General features: G+C 35.8%; 7 protein-coding genes across 9 annotated transcripts in view; 4 read left to right on the forward strand and 3 right to left on the reverse strand.

Moving 5' to 3' along the window:
• The first annotated feature begins 7 nt into the window (after positions 1-7).
• On the forward strand, positions 8-1,451 carry LOC109605847 (bystin). Its single transcript, XM_020022444.2, has 2 exons — positions 8-204; positions 259-1,451. Exons 1-2 carry the CDS (start codon positions 70-72, stop codon positions 1,399-1,401), a joined length of 1,278 nt encoding a protein of 425 aa, XP_019878003.1. The 5' UTR covers positions 8-69; the 3' UTR covers positions 1,402-1,451.
• A 113-nt stretch (positions 1,452-1,564) lies between these two features.
• Positions 1,565-2,566, reverse strand: LOC109603217 (28S ribosomal protein S15, mitochondrial). Its single transcript, XM_049966933.1, has one exon. It carries the CDS (start codon positions 2,483-2,485, stop codon positions 1,643-1,645), a length of 843 nt encoding a protein of 280 aa, XP_049822890.1. The 5' UTR covers positions 2,486-2,566; the 3' UTR covers positions 1,565-1,642.
• An 82-nt stretch (positions 2,567-2,648) lies between these two features.
• LOC109605846 (lysine--tRNA ligase) lies at positions 2,649-4,814 on the forward strand. 2 transcript variants are annotated; one of them, XM_020022443.2, is made up of 3 exons: positions 2,649-2,791; positions 2,984-4,335; positions 4,393-4,814. In XM_020022443.2, the coding sequence occupies exons 1-3, from the start codon at positions 2,757-2,759 to the stop codon at positions 4,734-4,736; spliced, it is 1,731 nt and encodes a 576-aa protein (XP_019878002.1). In that variant the 5' UTR covers positions 2,649-2,756; the 3' UTR covers positions 4,737-4,814. The 2 variants fall into 2 exon arrangements, with proteins under 2 accessions (XP_019878002.1, XP_019878000.1); XM_020022441.2 differs by lacking the exon at positions 2,649-2,791 and adding an exon at positions 2,798-2,934.
• A 69-nt stretch (positions 4,815-4,883) lies between these two features.
• On the reverse strand, positions 4,884-6,332 carry LOC109603227 (deubiquitinase OTUD6B). Its single transcript, XM_020019705.2, has one exon. The coding sequence runs from the start codon at positions 6,197-6,199 to the stop codon at positions 5,282-5,284; it is 918 nt and encodes a 305-aa protein (XP_019875264.1). The 5' UTR covers positions 6,200-6,332; the 3' UTR covers positions 4,884-5,281.
• Positions 6,333-6,494: 162 nt separating this feature from the next.
• Positions 6,495-13,020, forward strand: LOC109603223 (trifunctional enzyme subunit alpha, mitochondrial). Its single transcript, XM_020019700.2, has 7 exons — positions 6,495-6,683; positions 6,793-6,890; positions 10,544-10,904; positions 10,957-11,674; positions 11,728-11,957; positions 12,016-12,344; positions 12,398-13,020. Exons 1-7 carry the CDS (start codon positions 6,614-6,616, stop codon positions 12,872-12,874), a joined length of 2,283 nt encoding a protein of 760 aa, XP_019875259.2. The 5' UTR covers positions 6,495-6,613; the 3' UTR covers positions 12,875-13,020.
• Positions 7,038-10,446, forward strand: LOC109603225 (kinesin-like protein KIF2A). Its single transcript, XM_020019702.2, has one exon. It carries the CDS (start codon positions 8,183-8,185, stop codon positions 10,304-10,306), a length of 2,124 nt encoding a protein of 707 aa, XP_019875261.2. The 5' UTR covers positions 7,038-8,182; the 3' UTR covers positions 10,307-10,446.
• A 118-nt stretch (positions 13,021-13,138) lies between the features above and the next one.
• Positions 13,139-18,440, reverse strand: part of LOC109603220 (junctophilin-1) — a 53,721-nt gene continuing 48,419 nt past the window's right edge. For both annotated transcript variants that reach the window (XM_020019697.2, XM_020019698.2), the window contains one exon: positions 13,139-15,173. In XM_020019697.2, the coding sequence (XP_019875256.2) occupies positions 15,087-15,173 (87 nt within the window). In that variant the 3' untranslated portion in view covers positions 13,139-15,086. The remainder of the gene's footprint in view (positions 15,174-18,440) is intronic.

Below are 18,440 nucleotides of genomic sequence, written 5' to 3' on the forward strand. Positions count from 1 at the left end.
CACCAGGTTATGTTTTCTTTTTGACACTTGCTCCACACGTGCGAGTTGAAAACAACTCGGCATCAAAAAATGGGCAAAGCCAAACGAGTGAAACCATCCCAAGTGGGCTCGAAAGTGCCCCTGGAACAAGAAATTGAGGAGGCCAAGTTCGCAAAGGGCAAAAACAGGAACAAAATACGCCTACGCCAGGATGAAGAGGAGAAGGTTAGTTTTGCGTTCTACGTTTGATTGTTTTGATTTTCAACGTTTCAATTTTAGTTCGTCGATGCGAATTTGACGAGAAAAATTTTGTCGGCGGCCAGAGAACAACAGCGCGAGGAATTTGGGCCGACACCAGCTGAAGCAGCTGCTGGCAGACACAAGCCTGTGAAACTTGGTGATGACTTTGATTCCGACTCTGACAAAGAAGATGAAGACAATTTGGAGCCCGACACTTTTTACGAAAATATTGAAATCAATGAGGATGATGAGAAAGCAATGGAAATGTTCATGAGCAAAAACCCAGCACCCAGGAGGACTTTAGCTGACATTATTATGGAGAAAATCACAGAAAAACAAACAGAACTGGACACACATTTCAGTGATGCTGGGTCTTTACAAATGCAAGACTTGGATCCTAATGTTAAAGCCATGTATGAAGGTGTCAGGGATGTTTTAAGGAAATACAGGAGTGGCAAATTACCAAAGGCTTTCAAAATTTTGCCCAATCTCAGGAATTGGGAACAAATATTGTACATAACAGATCCTCCAAGCTGGTCAGCAGCAGCTATGTATCAGGCCACAAGGATCTTTGCTTCAAATTTGAAAGAAAAGATGGCTCAGAGGTTCTTCAATTTAGTCCTGCTTCCCAGAATCAGAGATGACTTGGCTGAGTACAAAAGATTAAATTTCCACTTGTACCAGGCTTTGAGAAAGGCTCTGTTCAAGCCTGGTGGTTTTATGAAAGGTATTCTGTTACCTTTGTTGGAAAGTGGAAATTGCACATTAAGGGAAGCCATAATAGTAGGTTCAGTGGTGGCCAGGAATTCAATTCCTATTTTGCATTCTTCTGCAGCTCTTTTGAAAATAGCTGAGATGGATTATACAGGGGCAAATTCAATATTTTTAAGGATATTCTTTGACAAAAAGTATGCTTTGCCTTACAGAGTTGTGGATGCTTGTGTCTTTCACTTTTTGAGATTTGAAAGAGACCAGAGGGAATTGCCAGTCCTGTGGCACCAAGCTTTGTTAACCTTTGTACAAAGGTACAAAGCTGATATTTCTAGTGAACAGAAAGAATCACTGTTGGAATTGTTGAAGAAACAGAATCACCACACTATTACTCCAGAGATCAGAAGGGAATTACAACATGCCAAGTGTAGGGATGAAGAAACAGCAACACCAGCAATGGACTTTGATTAATATTTATTTTTGAAATATAGAAATATAAATAAATTTGTTATAAAATTTTATTGATTCTTTTGATGTAACCACTCACAGCAAGTTGGATTGAATAAGTCTAGAAGTAAGTAATTTTTATATTTTTAAAGGTATAGTTTGAATTTTATAAATATTAAACACAATATATAAATTAGTTTTATTGTTAATAAATTTTAACAGATATTAAATTTTCAATAACATTTAACACAAAATCTATTTTTCATTATTCTTCTACATTTTTCCTGCTATTTACCAAATCAGACAGTTGCTGCTTAACAGCATCAATCTCTTCTTGTGATACAGTAACTTCAACACCACAATCCCTTTGTTCATTCCTGATAAATTGGAGAGTACGGATTTTCTCTTCCAAAAATGCTGGTTGTTCCTGTTCTAAAATGTACCTATATTCATTTAGTTTATCATTTTTGATATTTTCACAATAAATATTGGTAAGTTTTGTAAGTGAGTCTTTCCTAGTAATCCAGTGGTATTCATTGGGTGGAGCTTTATAAACAATATTGAGTTTCTCAAGCAACCACTCAAACTTCTTATAATCCCATCTCCTCAAGTATTTCAAATGCTTCTTACGTTTATCAATTAGTTCTTTCAACTGAACCTTAAGTTTTTTATTCCTGGGAAACCTTTCCATGGTCTCTTGCCATGCCCTAATAATGCCAGTCCATTTGGCAATCTTCACTTCAATGGAACCAATGTCCAATTCATGTCTTTTAACAGTCTGCATTAATTCATGTCTGTACAACTTGTTGGTCTCCCTTTTGGGTGCAAACTCCAAAGTCAACAATCTTTTAACGTACTCGTCCGCCGTTTCCAATTCTTTTGAGTTGCGGAACTCCAATTTGTACCCAGTTTGATCTATCTTCGTTACTACACCCAAATCTCCGGACTTTTCGGGTTTGTAGCATGGGATTTTCTCAGGGCGATTCCATTTGATTTTCAAATCACTTTTGAACGCATAATTTCTTGATATTAAATTGTTTACGTTGGGGGTTACCCGTAAATAGTTGGCTTCTAAGGCGTTTTTCAATAAAATCCTCGCAGTGGACATTTTAAATACAAAACATTTCCTAGGTTAGATAACCTATAAAAATCAATCATAAACTTACATTTCCATGGTTGGTAATCTTTCTTCGTTGAGACTTTTGTTTAGTGTGTTTGGTAGCCCTGACTCAACAATATTTCCATCTCAAGTTTTGACTTGGGTCCAAAAAAGATGACAGATCCTTCCACATCGGTGCTTTTGCGCAGATTCTCCTTTTTACACGTGAACGTGTTCGTAACTACCGGCTGGAACGGTAAAATTCCGAAAATTCCCAATTATGGCTGATGCAACCGGTGAAAAATTGTCCAAGAAGTAAGTGTCCAACCTCATACAACGTGTACCTTTGAGAAAATTCAAAGTTGGCGATATAACCCCAAAAAAATGATGCAGGGGATTCGCATAATTAGACAACAACTTTTCTCTACCAACTCTAGATTTTTTCAAGCCACCAAAAGGTATGTGCTCACATTACAGAAAATTAATAACGCAACTTTCCTATTTTAGTGAATTAAAGAGGAGGCAGAAAGCCGAGCAAAAGGCTAAGGAGAAAGCAGAAAAGGCTGCACAACAACCCCCAGTAGCGCAAAAGGCCAAAGAAAAGAAACCTTCTGAGGATGATATCAGCCCAAATGAATATTTCAAACTAAGAAGCACTGCAGTGGCAAACCTTAAAGCTCTCGGTGGTGAACATTTCCCATACCCACACAAATTCCATGTGTCTACTTCACTGGAGGCCTTCATTGAAAAGTACCAAAACTTGCAAGATGGTGAGGTGAAAGAAAATGATCAACTGAGTGTTGCTGGCAGAGTTCATGCCATTCGTGAGTCTGGTGCCAAGCTGATATTCTATGATTTAAGAGGTGAAGGCACTAAACTCCAGGTAATGGCCACTGCCAAGCATTATGAAAGTGAAGAAAAGTTTGTTGAAGACACAGACAAAATCAGAAGGGGTGACATTATTGGTGTTGAAGGTGTACCAACCAAAACCAAAAAGGGAGAGCTCTCCATAATGCCAAAGAAGATCAAACTGTTGTCTCCATGTTTGCACATGTTGCCTCATTTGCACTTTGGCCTCAAAGACAAAGAAACAAGATTCAGGCAAAGGCATCTGGATTTGATCCTGAACAATAGAGTGAGAAAAGTGTTTGAAATCAGAGCCAAGATCATTTCATATGTGAGGAAGTTCTTTGATGAAATGGGCTTTCTGGAAGTGGAGACCCCAATGATGAACATGATTGCTGGTGGTGCCACTGCCAAGCCATTTATCACACATCACAATGACTTGAACATGGATCTATACATGAGAATTGCCCCAGAATTATACTTGAAAATGCTGGTTGTTGGTGGCTTGGATAGAGTGTATGAAATTGGCAGGCAGTTCAGGAATGAAGGTATTGATCTCACACACAACCCTGAGTTTACAACTTGTGAATTCTATATGGCTTATGCTGATTACAATGATGTTATGATTATTACTGAAAGTCTCCTGTCTGGTATGGTTAAAAGCATCCATGGCACATACAAAATTAAATACCATCCAGAGGGTCCTGAAGGAGAGGAAGTAGAAATTGATTTTACACCACCATTCAAGAGGATTCCTATGATCCCAACATTGGAAAAGGAACTGAATGTCAAGTTCCCACCAGCAGCTGAACTGCACACTCCTGAGGCCAACAAATTCTTGGATGACTTGTGTACTAAGCACAATGTAGAATGTCCAGCTCCCAGAACTACAGCCAGGCTGTTAGACAAATTGGTTGGAGATTATATTGAAGAGAAGTGCATCAACCCAGCTTTCATAACTGAACATCCACAGATTATGAGTCCTTTGGCCAAATATCACAGGTCCACTCCTGGTAATATACTTTCCTACTTTATTTTTGATTGTATAACCATTTATTTTTTGTCTACAGGTCTTACAGAACGTTTTGAGTTGTTTGTAATGAAGAAAGAAGTTTGTAATGCATACACAGAGTTGAATGATCCTGCAGTTCAAAGACAAATGTTTGATCAACAAGCAGCAGCCAAAGCAGCTGGAGATGATGAAGCCCAACTGGTGGATGAGACATTCTGTAATGCTTTGGAATATGGTTTGCCACCCACTGGTGGTTGGGGTTTGGGAATTGATAGGTTGACAATGTTCTTAACTGACAACAACAACATTAAAGAAGTGCTGCTCTTCCCTGCAATGAAGCCAGATGATCCAAACAAGGGACAGAAGGAACAAGATGATAAAGAGTCTAAGGAAGCCAGTTAATACTAGTATTTGTATGGGCTATTTAATTTTATATTTTGGTGAAGACCACCATAAATAAATTATTACAATAAATTATAACTTGTTTTTCAATTTAATCATTTCATATTAATATTGTTAAAATATGAAATACATAAAATAAAATCCAAGTGAATTTGTGTAAATTTTATTATAAATTCAAGGAGATACAGGAATGGCTTAAAATTAGCTTGAAACATTCGTTTTGTCACAATAAATGTAAAGTAACATCACGTATAAAGTTCTTTAATAAATTGAGATATATTAACAGCAACAAATACATATAAACAGGGTTTTCAATAGTGGTTTAATGTTCTCAGAACATTCGTTATTGCTCATGACACATTCAGTATACAAGATTTTATTAACAAAAATTTTAGTTAGAAAATGCACCCAAAAGTAATGATCCCTCAATTGTAAGATTTATATTGGAAATCTAAGTTATCAGCCTTTTGAGTGTGGTGTGTGTTTGGCCAAATTACCACTTTACCTGATAGTTGAACACAGTTTTTAAGTAATTGTGAGGAATATTAGCAAACATCATCATCATCATCATCTGTCCTAGGTCCATGCAGTGTTGAGTTGTAATGCTCTCCCAACCTATATAAATATCTGTGATAAGTTAAAATAAGTTCAGGACCCTCAAATCCTTCACCCTGTATAGTGGGAGGGCCATTAGCTTGAATAATTTTAATAGGACATGACAGAATGTTAGACAAAGCTTTTAGTTCTAATTGTCCTCCCCACAGTTTTGTGTTGGCTACATCTTTACAATACTTCTCAAACTCTTCCTCAGTTACAGTTTCATCTTCATCCATCTCATTGCACATAAAAGGCAGGAAGTCCTCCCTGTTTTTGAGCATAAATTCAGCAGTGATCTTCCTCAGCTCACTAACTGAATATGTTGGTTTACCCTTGATTTCTAATTGGTGGTTTACTGCACAATATAAACAATTACCATCTGCTGGTATATTGAAAATGTTAAGGTTCATAGTTCTTAAATTCTCCTTAATAGAACGCATTTCTAACTCACGGGGGCCACTCTTATTTTTTTCCGCCTGCTCCGAAATTCGTTTTTGCCGTTCCTTCTCCTCAGCTGCCTTTTTAAGTCGCCGCTTTTGTGCCCGGGACACTCTTTGACTAATTGTTTCCCTACTGTCCTCCTCATCATTCTCTTCAATTACTTCTGGCTCTTTAACCGTAACTTCCGACGTTATAGTCTCAATATTACTACTCTGAACAGTTTTTAATTCTTCACTGTGCCGCTTTTCCAAATCGTCCTCCAGTTTGGCTATTTCGTCGGCTATTTCTTTCTTCTTTTTCTTGTCTCCCTTTGGTACACTTTTCTTCATGCCCTGAATCTTCGCCTGTAGGTCCTTCTTTTCCTGCTTGTGCCGTTTTATGATGTCTCCCTCACATAAATCGGGTACGATGGTTTCGTGCTCCATTGTGATATCCTCGATTTACCAAAGTTATGCTACTCTAATTGGATACTCACAGTGATGGTTTTGAGGTTAAAATACCGGGAAACTGGTTCCGAAAATGTACGTTTCTCATATCAATGAATTAACGATTTTAATCGAGCACCATTTCTTCCACAATATACAAATAGTATTTCATGCAAGCACATATTTTGACTTTGTCTTGTTTAGGTGTGAATGCCTGTAACTATGTGACAAATTATCGGAACGCACTCGGAACCGTCATGTGTCATTTTTTTGACGGTTTGCGATTTTTTGGTTAAGTTATCCAACTGGGCAAAGTTCAGCCCGTTTTATTTAGTATCGTTTTGAGTTCCCGTTTAGTTGTCGTGGGTAGCGTTTGGGTGTAAAGTGCGGCAGGGTTTGGAAAAATTAATTAAAATGTCCTCATTCAGAATTTTCGGGGCACTCTCCAAAATTTCAAGGGGAAATGTTAACGTCAGTAAGTCAGGTATGTTGTCCGTGAATTGTTTGAATAATTTACCAATTAAATGTGTTTATTTGCTGTTTTGTACTTTGCACCTGATATTAGAAGGAGTTTGAATTTTGATCATTTACAGTGCAAATCCGGAATATGGCCACAATGGAGAAGAAGCACACAAAACTTAAGGTGGTGGACAACATTGGGGTGATTACTTTAGATTCGCCGGGAGTCAAGGTACATATTTGTTTTCAATAAACTATTTTTAACTGTGAATTGTTTTTTTGGCAGTGCATTTCTTATCAGAGTTATTCTAAATAGATGTTTTCATATTATTATTGGAAATTATAAATATAAATTGAGTCTTGAAGAAATTTGGATTATGTTTTTTAATTAACATTTTTTAAATTCGATAATTTTATTATAAATGTGTGTGATAAAGGCAAAATAATTCAAGGTTCATAATTTTAATTGTGGTGAATTAATTATGTATAAGTATTTTGAATTGTATATTTAAAATAGTGAACTTACAAACAGTATCAATTTTAATTATTTTACATTTTTGTGGCTAATTCGTTTTTCAAAATATTCTCTTATCACTGAATTGTCACAATCTGTATTGACAATTTATAGACATCAATTACCAGGGGCGATTCGTGAGGTTATATATCGAACAAAAGAAATAAAAATATATATTATTCTTGTTTACTCATAATTAATAACATCAATTTGAATGGTCAGTGCCTCCACAACTGAAATTGAAGAATCGGCAACGTTCGGGAGCTTCGTTTGTGTCGGTATTTGGACTTATTTCATTGGTTAGAGACACACGTCAGCTCCCCCACCATTGAAACAATAGCCAGACCTTAAAGCGCATGCGCAAATAGAACGAAATAGAAATATTCAAAATTTAATTATGAAACGAATTGGCGCGAAGAGGCACATTTAAAAGTGCCTCTGGAGAACTTACGCACAAAATATTCTTTGATATTTAATATAAACTTATTAAAGTGTGCTGCGTTGTTGCGTTGGTGACTTAAATTGACATTAAATATTTGGCATTTGTTTCATAAAATAATTAAAATCCAAGTTAAAATTGCAGTTCAAACCTCATTGATTTTGGGGACCAAAACGTGAAATTAATAGTGTTCTCCACATAAAAATTATAATTATATGACAGGTTAACCTGTGAAGAAAACCACATTGGTCCAAGATAAGAAAATTTCCGGAGCACCGACATCAAACATAATGAAATTTATGGCCATATCATAACCAGTATTTCGCTGACACTCACGATTCCTATGAACAATAAACTTATACCAGACGTAATCGTATGTCGGCGTAACCTAGTTACGTATATTGGTTAAAACGAATTGTCAATAGTTTGATACCTCCGCAAAACCATTTTGCTTAAAGAAATACCAAGAAATTATACATTGATTAGTGTTTGAAACGTCACAGCCGTTCCTGAGAACGTTGCGATGACAAATATCCATCAGGGGAAAATTTCCAGAGAGAAGATCTAAAACATGAACATACCTTTACACAAGGGCATATCGATTCGAATAAAACGCAAGGATGGAAACGTCCACTTCGCCAAAATCCACGAGATTGATTACAAACGGGGCGTGGTTAGGGTGGAATGGACCGAAAATGACGAGGCTAAAGCGAAAGACATTGAATTTCATCAGGTTACCAGTCTTAATCCACGATTAATTTTTACCTCGCCCCCTGTTAAACGCCAGTCAACTAGTCCGGTACCTCGTACAATAATAAGTGGAATCATTTCCAGGAATAAGTCCCCAAAGCGTTATAACATATCATCATCCTCACATAGGACTTTTACGCCGCCAATCCATCACACCACCGTAGATATTTTACCTTCTGTGCCCTTACATTCAACCAGTAAACTTATTGCCAAAAAACAAGTTTCTCCCAAACAAAAGACAACCCCTATGCCCGACTATACAATTCCGGAGCCGCCAAAGTGTTCCACTAAAGATGTGGTGACATCAATCGCCAATCAGAAAATGAATGACGACAATAGCTCCATCATTACCCAAAAGTCAAACCGTTCAAATTGCACCCTTAAGAAAATTAACAAGATACAACAAAACAGGGTGGAGAGACAAAAATTCCACGCCGAATCAATAGTGGAAACGTCGAGAAAGAGCATGAAGCATCCCCGTTGGGACGTCCTCGACATGATCCACAATTTTCGGGCGAGACTACACATCAGACCTTTGTCAGCTAAGGATGAAATTGTAGACCATCAAATAACAGTGGCAGTTAGGAAGAGACCGATGAATCACATGGACATTGTAAATAAAGAAATAGACATCATTACCATCCCCAGTAAAAACCAGCTAATTGTCCACGAGCCTAAGGATAAAGTAGACAGGACGAGGTACTTGGAGAACCACTCGTTCCAGTTTGATTACACCTTTAATGAGTCGTGCTCGAATGTTTTGGTGTACAAGTACACGGCTAAGCCATTGGTGAAGAGCATATTTGAAGGGTGCATGGCGACGTGCTTTGCCTACGGACAGACTGGATCGGGCAAAACCTTCACCATGACCGGAAATTTTACTGAACTCAACTCAGAAAAAGGAATATACGCACTAACTGCGGCGGACATATTCGAACTGGTTAACTCATCCAAGTACAAAAACTTAAACTTGTCAGTAACGTGCAGCTTCTTCGAGATTTACCTGCAACAAGCCTTCGACTTGCTGAACAACAAAGCAGTCTTAAGAATACTAGAAGATGGCTCACAACAAGTGAGAGTCCGTGGACTTAAAGAGTTCACCGTCCACTCGGTGGAAGAAGTTCTAAAACTGATTCACACCGGCAACGCTCAAAGAGCTTCGGGCCAAACGTCGGCTAACTTAAACTCCTCCAGGTCCCACGCCATCTTCCAATTCCACTTAAAATCCCCCAAGAAACTGGCCCCACATGGGAAGTTCTCTCTGATTGATTTAGCCGGCAACGAAAGAGGGGCGGACACCTTTGCCTCCTCCATGTCCACCAGGCGTGAGGGCTCGGATATAAACAGATCTTTGTTGGCTCTAAAAGAGTGCATCAGGGCTCTGGGTAGGAAGCAGCCCTACTTGCCTTTCAGGTCGTGCAAGCTCACGCAAGTGTTGAGAGATTCCTTCATTGGGGACAAATCCAGGACGTGCATGATTGCTATGATTTCGCCGAATATAAGTTCCTGCGAGAACACGTTGAACACCTTGAGGTATGCGGATCGTGTTAAGGAGTTGGGGGGCGCTGGTGATTTAGATAAAATGCCGGATAATATTCCCACTTGGAAAGAAAACTCTTTGATAACGCCACTGGAAGGTAAAGCCATACCCCTGTTACGTTCACCAATGAAAAATAAATCCGGAATGCAAATTCGTTCAGCACCAGGGAAAAAGTCGCCTGGGATACAATCAGGGAAGTTTAAACAAATGAAAGATAATACAAAAGTGAAGGAAAATCACAGAGAAACGCTAGCTATGCTAAAGAAGACTGTAAAGGATTCACAAGAGCTTTCCAAAGGTAAATTTTCTTGTAAAATGTGGAAAGACATCCTGGAGAGAGGAATTACATCATTAATTACTGCCAAGAATATTGTGGACGTTGCACTCCAAGAAGAGGCTACATGATGTTCCCATATATAAGAAAACTGATGCCATCTAAGATGTTTTAGATCAATAATATATAAACTAAATATAATTTAGATACAAAGGAGGATTTCGTTATTTTGTATTTTTTTATTTATTTTATATAATAAATATATTTTGTATATTAATGTTTTATTGACCCAAAAAAGAGATTAAGTCCTTGCCTTAAAAAACCAGAATTTGTCATCTGAAATTAAAAAAATAATTAAAATTGATTAGGTCAACTCACTGAATCATGAAGTCATGGAGGAATTTCGCACGACGTTGCGAGAAATCGAAGCTAATCCATCCATCTCCGCCGCCGTACTTATTTCCGGCAAACCTGGAAACTTCATTGCCGGCGCCGACATCAGCATGTTGGAGAAGCTGAAGACCCGCGAAGAAGTCACCGAAGTATCGAGGAGCGGTCAAGAAATCTTGGCCGAGATCGAGAACAGTAAAAAACCGATCATTGCAGCCATTCAGGGACAATGTCTGGGTGGTGGTTTGGAAGTCGCATTGGCCTGCCACTACAGAATCGCCGTTAAAGACAAGAAGACGGGTTTGGGCTTGCCCGAAGTTATGTTGGGACTTTTGCCAGGTAATAATAATAAAATTATTGAGTATTAAGTCTAATTCCTGATTTACCCTAGGTGGTGGTGGCACTCAAAGATTGCCTAAACTCACCTCCATCCCCAACGCATTGGACATGGCTTTGACCGGAAAAACGTTGAAGGCTGACAAAGCGAAGAAATTTGGAATCGTTGACTTGGTAGTCGACCCTCTGGGCCCAGGAAGAGACGAAGCTAGCGCAGTCACATCAAAATACCTCGAAACTGTTGCGGTTAACACCGCCAAAGATTTGGCAGCTGGTAAATTAAAAGTAGACAGATCCAAGAAGAGCTTACAGGACAAGATTTTGGCCTACGCCCTTCAATACAACTGGGTAAAGGATCAGATATTCGGCAAGGCTAAGGCCCAGGTCATGAAAATGTCCGGTGGATTGTACCCAGCTCCTTTGAAAATCCTCGACGTGATCCGCACTGGTATAGACAGAGGCAGCGCTGCTGGCTATGAAGCTGAAGCCCAAGGCTTTGGAGAGCTCGCCGTTACACCCGAATCTAAAGGTTTGATGAGTTTGTTCAGAGGTCAAACTGAGTGCAAGAAAAACCGTTTTGGCAAGCCACAAAAGGAAGTCAAGACTATCGCCGTGCTTGGTGCTGGTTTGATGGGTTCTGGTATTGCTCAAGTATCCATTGATAAAGGCTACCATGTACTACTTAAGGACACGAACCAAAACGGCCTTGCCAGAGGAGTCAACCAAATCACCACCGGTCTTAACAACGCTGTTAAAAGGAAAAGGATCATTGGGTAAACTAAAATTCATATTAACTGAAAATTTTTTATTGATTTTTGTGTTACAGCTTAGAAAAGGAAAGATTTTTGTCAAATTTGGACCCCACTTTGGACTACAAGAACTTCAAGAACGCAGACATTGTCATTGAAGCAGTATTCGAAGACATCAACATCAAACACAAAGTTGTGAAGGAAGTAGAGGCGATTACCAGACCTGACTGCATTTTTGCCACCAATACTAGTGCCATTCCAATTTCCAAAATCGCACAAGCTTCCACTAGACCCGACAAATTCATCGGTAAGATAGTTGGGAAGGAAACATCTTAACGGTGCTTAATTCCAGCAATTTTATTTAGGTATGCACTACTTCTCTCCAGTCGACAAGATGCAACTCCTCGAAATCATTACCACCGACAAGACCAGCAAGGAAACCACCGCAGCTGCCGTCGATGTAGGTCTGAAGCAGGGAAAGGTTGTCATCACTGTTGGTGATGGACCTGGTTTCTACACAACTCGTATTTTGTCCGCCATGATGGCTGAATCAGTCCGTCTGTTGCAAGAAGGAGTCGAACCCAAAGACTTGGATAAACTGACCAAAAAGTTCGGTTTCCCAGTTGGTGCAGCTACTTTAGCTGATGAAGTTGGTTTGGATGTAGCTTCTCACATTGGACCAGACCTAGCTAAGGTACTTTTACTCATTTATCCATTAAATATGAGTCTTGATTTTTATTGTTTTAGGCATTTGGAGAGAGATTTGGAGGCGGCGACTTGGGAGTGATGAGGGACATTGTCCAGGCAGGCTTCCTCGGCCGCAAGTCCGGCAAAGGCATTTACATTTACGAAAAGGGCTCCAAAAACAGGGACGTCAACCACGACGCACTCGCCATTGTGAAGAAATACTCCCTCGAACCCAAAGGTTCTTTCGAAGACGAAGATAAAACTCTTAGGATGGTTGCCAGATTCGTAAACGAAGCCGTCCTCTGTTTGGAGGAGAAAATCCTAGCCAACCCCATGGAGGGAGACATCGGTGCCGTGTTCGGACTTGGATTCCCTCCATTCTCCGGTGGTCCATTCCGCTGGGTCGACCACTACGGTGCCGCCAAGTTGGTCACCAAAATGGAGGCCTTCCAGAATTCGTACGGACTTCCCTTCAAACCAGCCCAGACTTTGATCGACATGGCCAAAGATCCCAGCAAAAAATTCTATCCTAAATAATTTATTACTCATGTTATTTAATTGCGTGCCTTCATGCCTTTTATTTTTATATATTTCATAGTTTTTACTGTTCTACTTTTATATACTGTTCTATTGTATACTTATAAGACTACAATTTTATGTAAATAAATACTTTTATTGGTTTATTTATTGATCCTCCTTCAAACCCATTTATAGGTCATCTTTGGAGGCTTTTATGTCTTTTATACTTACCCACCTAGTACAATAAGGGAGGGATTGAGGGAACTGAAATAAAATTCAATATTAAAAGTCAATATGACTAAGGGAAGAATGTAGTCAGCCCTTTTTGTTTATTAAATTGAAAATATAAAGTGATAGATACAATGTTTTTACACATTCGATTCCATAAAAATCTAGAAATTTTGCTTCATACAAATGTTTGTATAAAATACAAACACTAGTTACAAATCACGTATGAGTTGAACAAGGCACGCAAAATAGTTTAGAAAAACTTTTACAAATTTATATTTAAAGAGCTAAACATTTAAACTTTTTTGAGGTCACACCGGAGATTTGTGGAAAGTGGGAGTGGCTTCCGCCAGTTAAAAAGTTTACACTAATTTCTGCTTTAACATTAGATCAGTTTTATAAAATTGTAAATTGTGAATGCTGATTTAATGATTTGTAAATGTCATAGTAAAATATTGTCCATTTTTTCAGTACTAAAATTTTATCTAGTTCGTAATTTGCCAGCAAGTCACCCGAACATTCCTCTCCAGTGACGTCTTAAATTAAAAATTATTCTACAGCTTCTCATTCTCCGTATCTACAACCGATTTTTAAGTCTCCTGCCAGCAAGAGATGTACAAAAAAGGTACTGGCTGGTCCCGTTTCAGGAAATAACAGGCTTTCTTATAAAATTTCTGCCGCTTATTCACGAGTCTCCACCATACATACAAATCACCACTTCACCTAATAATAATAATAATAAATATTCTCTTTTAACTTTACAACAATTTACTTACTTACTTATGTGATAATTATATAATAATCTTCAGTGATCTTATTGTATGGTTGTTAGCACCATAGGTAAATTAATCCGGTTAATTCCTGAAACGGAACGCTGATTAAAAAGCGTTCAGTTCACCTTCCTGAAACCGAAATTCTCAAAAAAGGATTGCAGGAATGTGATCTAGTTCAATAAACCTATATAGTCAGAAATCATAAAACTAAATACAGTTTTTTTTTCTCTAACACTTACAACAATTTAATAATTTATATGCAATAAATAATTTGTTTTGTTTGTCAAGTCTTGTTCGGTGCCAGAAGTAAAAAGTAAAAGCGGGCTGACGTTTTACAGTGATACTTTTTTGTACACATTTAAATAAACTATTTTGTATAAATTAACAATTATTTAGATATTTACATGTATAATAACAATAATTTTATAAATATATGTTGACTAACCTAACTCTGTACAAAAATTATTCGAAATTTAATATCAATAGAATATTAATTTAGCTATGTACATTTTTTTTTGGACTAGTAGTAACAAGATATAAATAGAGGATATGTATTCATAGAAAAGAATATAATTTAACAAGTTGTTTGAGCTAAAGTAATACTGGAATTATTTATTTAAAAGGCTTTGCTAGAGATAATTAAAGCATCAGGTTGAAAATGCTTTATTATTGTGACAACCAGAAAATAATGGACTGGAATATAATTTGAAAGGGAAATACGTAAGATCTATCTTCCTTGTCAAAATCTTTGTACAAATTCATGAGACATTGAAGCCCTAGATTAATATATATATGACTTATTTTACTTTTATTCGTATAATATTTGTTTTGTAGACATAAACCGTACTAAAAAAGTATCACCCGAGGGATCTGACACAGCACCATTCAAGACGGAGGACACGGCAACAAGACAGAACAAACAACACGGATAAAATCTGAAAAAACTCCAACAGCAAAAATGTTCCCAAAAACACAGCGTTTTTACCAACAAGATCAGGCGATTATACATGAACAATATAGTCGACACTTGTTATATGTTTATTAATAAATTTATTTACTCCCGAGTAGAGTCAAAGCATGGACCATGAGTTGTTGATTTATTAAATATATATATTTTTTTTTGTAAAAACATGTCCTATGAACGGTACCGTACAGTACAACTTTAGCAAAATTGTCTAGTTGTTTTTATCATGATCTCGACAACGCCCAGACCGGGCGGTTGGTTTGTACTATGTCAACAGCTTGAAGAATAGTATGGCCAAAGAGATGTTGAAGAAGAGTACTAGAATGACCAGCTGTTGGCGCGAAAACCAGTCCTGCAACACACAACAAATCAATAGCAGTAATTTTACTTAGACTCACTCGTTTATCAATGTGTGTCGTAATCAGTGTTATGTCCTTTGTTCATTTTGGTCTTAGGGTGCACGAAAGTGTCATGAAGTGATGAAACGTTGAAGACTTCAACAAGAACAATTTTAGTCTGTAATCCACAACTTTCAGAAAATAAACATGGATTCCAGACCAAGTTTTTTGAGTTGAAAAAATGATTGGTAGTGGTGGTGGTGGTGTAAAAGCACATCAACAAAGCAGTTACATGCAATTTAAAAAACTAGTCATTAAAAAGTGAATAGCTTGATTAATGCGACGTTGTGTTGCTAATAATCAAATATAAATAGAGGAGTGTATATCATTGTCACGAAAATGATAAATCCTCGCCCACACGTTGCATATTTCGTAAATAATGGAAATGAATTTGGCATAGAGCGGAGCAACTGTTACATTATCCAGCGTTTCGAACTGCACTTTATTAAAATCACACGTATTTAGAGAGTGAGTTAATTTATTAAACGATTTAATAAAGGTGCAATGATTTATAAATCCACTACGATGGTGCAAATAGCAAAGTGAATCACGTTCATTTTATTTACGTAGATACTGATTATGACTCAGTTTCAAAGGTCAAATTAACAAATGATATTGACAATAATTGGATGAATTTTTACTAAGCTAAAACATGGATTAACAATACTAAACCCATGCAACAAAGTCAGGCAATTTACGTTGGACCATCCTGGCACATCGTATAATTCCCTTAAACCTAACAAAAGCTTAACGTCTGCAAATCACGGATTCAGTTAAGGGTAAGCCAAGACAAAGGGGTAGCGAACAGTGCAATTTGTGGTGTGTAAACGTTAGACTCGACCTAGGTAGATTACCAAAAAGGGGACAAACACCGTAATGTACGTGGGCAGCTCACTAAAAACAGCAAATTATAAACGAAGAACAGACATACATAAACTGCACGTTCTGGTTGTGTCAACATTTAACAAGACTTAATCCTTGGATCTGTTGTCTGGTGGTAATTAGCGGGTTGGTCCTTGTCCTTTTGTTCATTATTCTTTGCCGTCCGAGACGAAGAAATTATCCCTTCTGTGGCTTTTCTGTTTTGTTATTCTGTTTGATTTAATATACTTTGTACGTGGATTATTTAAAACAAAATGGAAATTTATTTTGTCGTTAATTAATGTGGAGGAAAACATTAATAGAAAAACCTGGAAAATTTCTTTTTAATATTAATGAATTATGCAGAAAATGCGTTGCATATATTATTATATTCAGAGGAAAAATTTTAAATTTAAATACGAAAGCTATAATTCAGCTTGTGGTACAATAGACTATCATAATAATAATTATTTTTTTCTACTGGATGTAAATTAAAATGTCACTGCTACATACATAAAATTACACAGTGATGGCCAGAGAAATAGCATATATTACTATTTTAACGTTAATTAGGAAATGCAATCAAAATAATTCACATTTTATTTAGAATAATTACATCGTTTCTCTCGTTGTCCATTTTGTATTTAAATCATAATGATTTCTACATTAATTAAATTTTAAACAAAATAAATTAGAAATGTGGCTGGTCACACTTCTGAAAAATATATACTATCATATTCTCTGAAAAGCTATGTTTATTTCTTCTCACTGAAAGTGAATTTATTTAATAAGATAATATAAATTCTACTAAGAATTAATTCTAACTATTAAGGGTATTGTTAAATACATACACAAAAATCTTACATTTGATTAAAATTTGACTATTAATTTCAATTAACATCGTAAATATAGAATTATTATAGAATTCTGTTCGAAGAGACTAATTTTTATAGAAATTGATTAATAACATCTTAAATTTGAAAAAAATTAGACTATTAACTTTAATTAACATCGTAAATATAGAATTATTATAGAATTCTGCTCAAAGAAACTAATTTTCATAGAAATTGATTAATAAAATCTTAAATTTGACTAAAATTTGGCTGTTAACTTCAATTAACATCGTAAATATAGAATTATTCTAGAATTCTGTCCAAAGAGACTAATTTTCATAGAAATTGATTAATAAAATCTTAAATTTGACTAAAATTTAATTATTAACTTCAATTAACATCGTAAATATAGAATTATTATGGAATTCTGTCCAAAGAGACTAATTTTCACAGAAATTGATTAAAAAAATCTTAAATTTGACTAAAATTTGACTATTAACTTCAATTAACATCGCAAATATACAATTATTATAGAATTCTGTCCAAAGAGACTAATTTTCATAGAAATTGATTAACAGAATCTTAAATTTGACTAATATTTGACTATTAACTTCAATTAACATCATAAATATAGAATTATTATGGAATTCTACCCAAAGTGACTAATTTTCATAGAAATTGATTAATAAAATCTTAAATTTGACAAAAATTTGACTATTAACTTCAATTAACATCGTAAATATAGAATTATTATAGAATTCTGTTCAAAGAGACTAATTTTCATAGAAATTGATTAATAAAATCTTAAATTTGACTCAAATTTGACTATTAACTTCAATTAAAATTGTAAATATACAATTATTATAGAATTCTGTCCAAAGAGACTAATTTTCATAGAAATTTATTAATAAAGTCTTAAATTTGACTAAAATTTGACTATTAACTTCAATTAATAGTCAAATTGGCTGTTAACTTCAATTAACATCGTAAATATAGAATTATTATAGAATTCTGTCCAAAGAGACTAATTTTCATAGAAATTGATTAAGAAAATCTTAAATTTGACTAAAATTTGACTATTAACTTCCATTAACATCGTAAATATAGAATTCTTATGGAATTCTGTCCTAAGAGACTAATTTTCATAGAAATTGATTAATAAAATCTTAAATTTGACTAAAATTTAATTATTAACTTCAATTAACATCGTAATTATACAATTATTATAGAATTCTGTCCAAAGAAACTAATTTTCATAGAAATTGATTAATAAAATCTTAAATTTGACTAAAATTTGACTATTAATTTCAATTAATATCGCAAATATAGAATTATTATGGAATTATGTCCAAAGACACTAATTTTCATAGAAATTGATTAAGAAAATCTTAAATTTGACTAAAATTTGATTATTAACTTCAATTAACATCGCAAATATAGAATTATTATGGAATTCTGTTCAAAGAGACTAATTTTCATAGAAATTGATTAATAAAATCTTAAATTTGACTAAAATTTAACTATTAA

The sequence above is a fragment of the Aethina tumida genome, chromosome 4, assembly GCF_024364675.1.
Source record: "Aethina tumida isolate Nest 87 chromosome 4, icAetTumi1.1, whole genome shotgun sequence".
NCBI lineage: Eukaryota > Metazoa > Arthropoda > Insecta > Coleoptera > Nitidulidae > Aethina > Aethina tumida.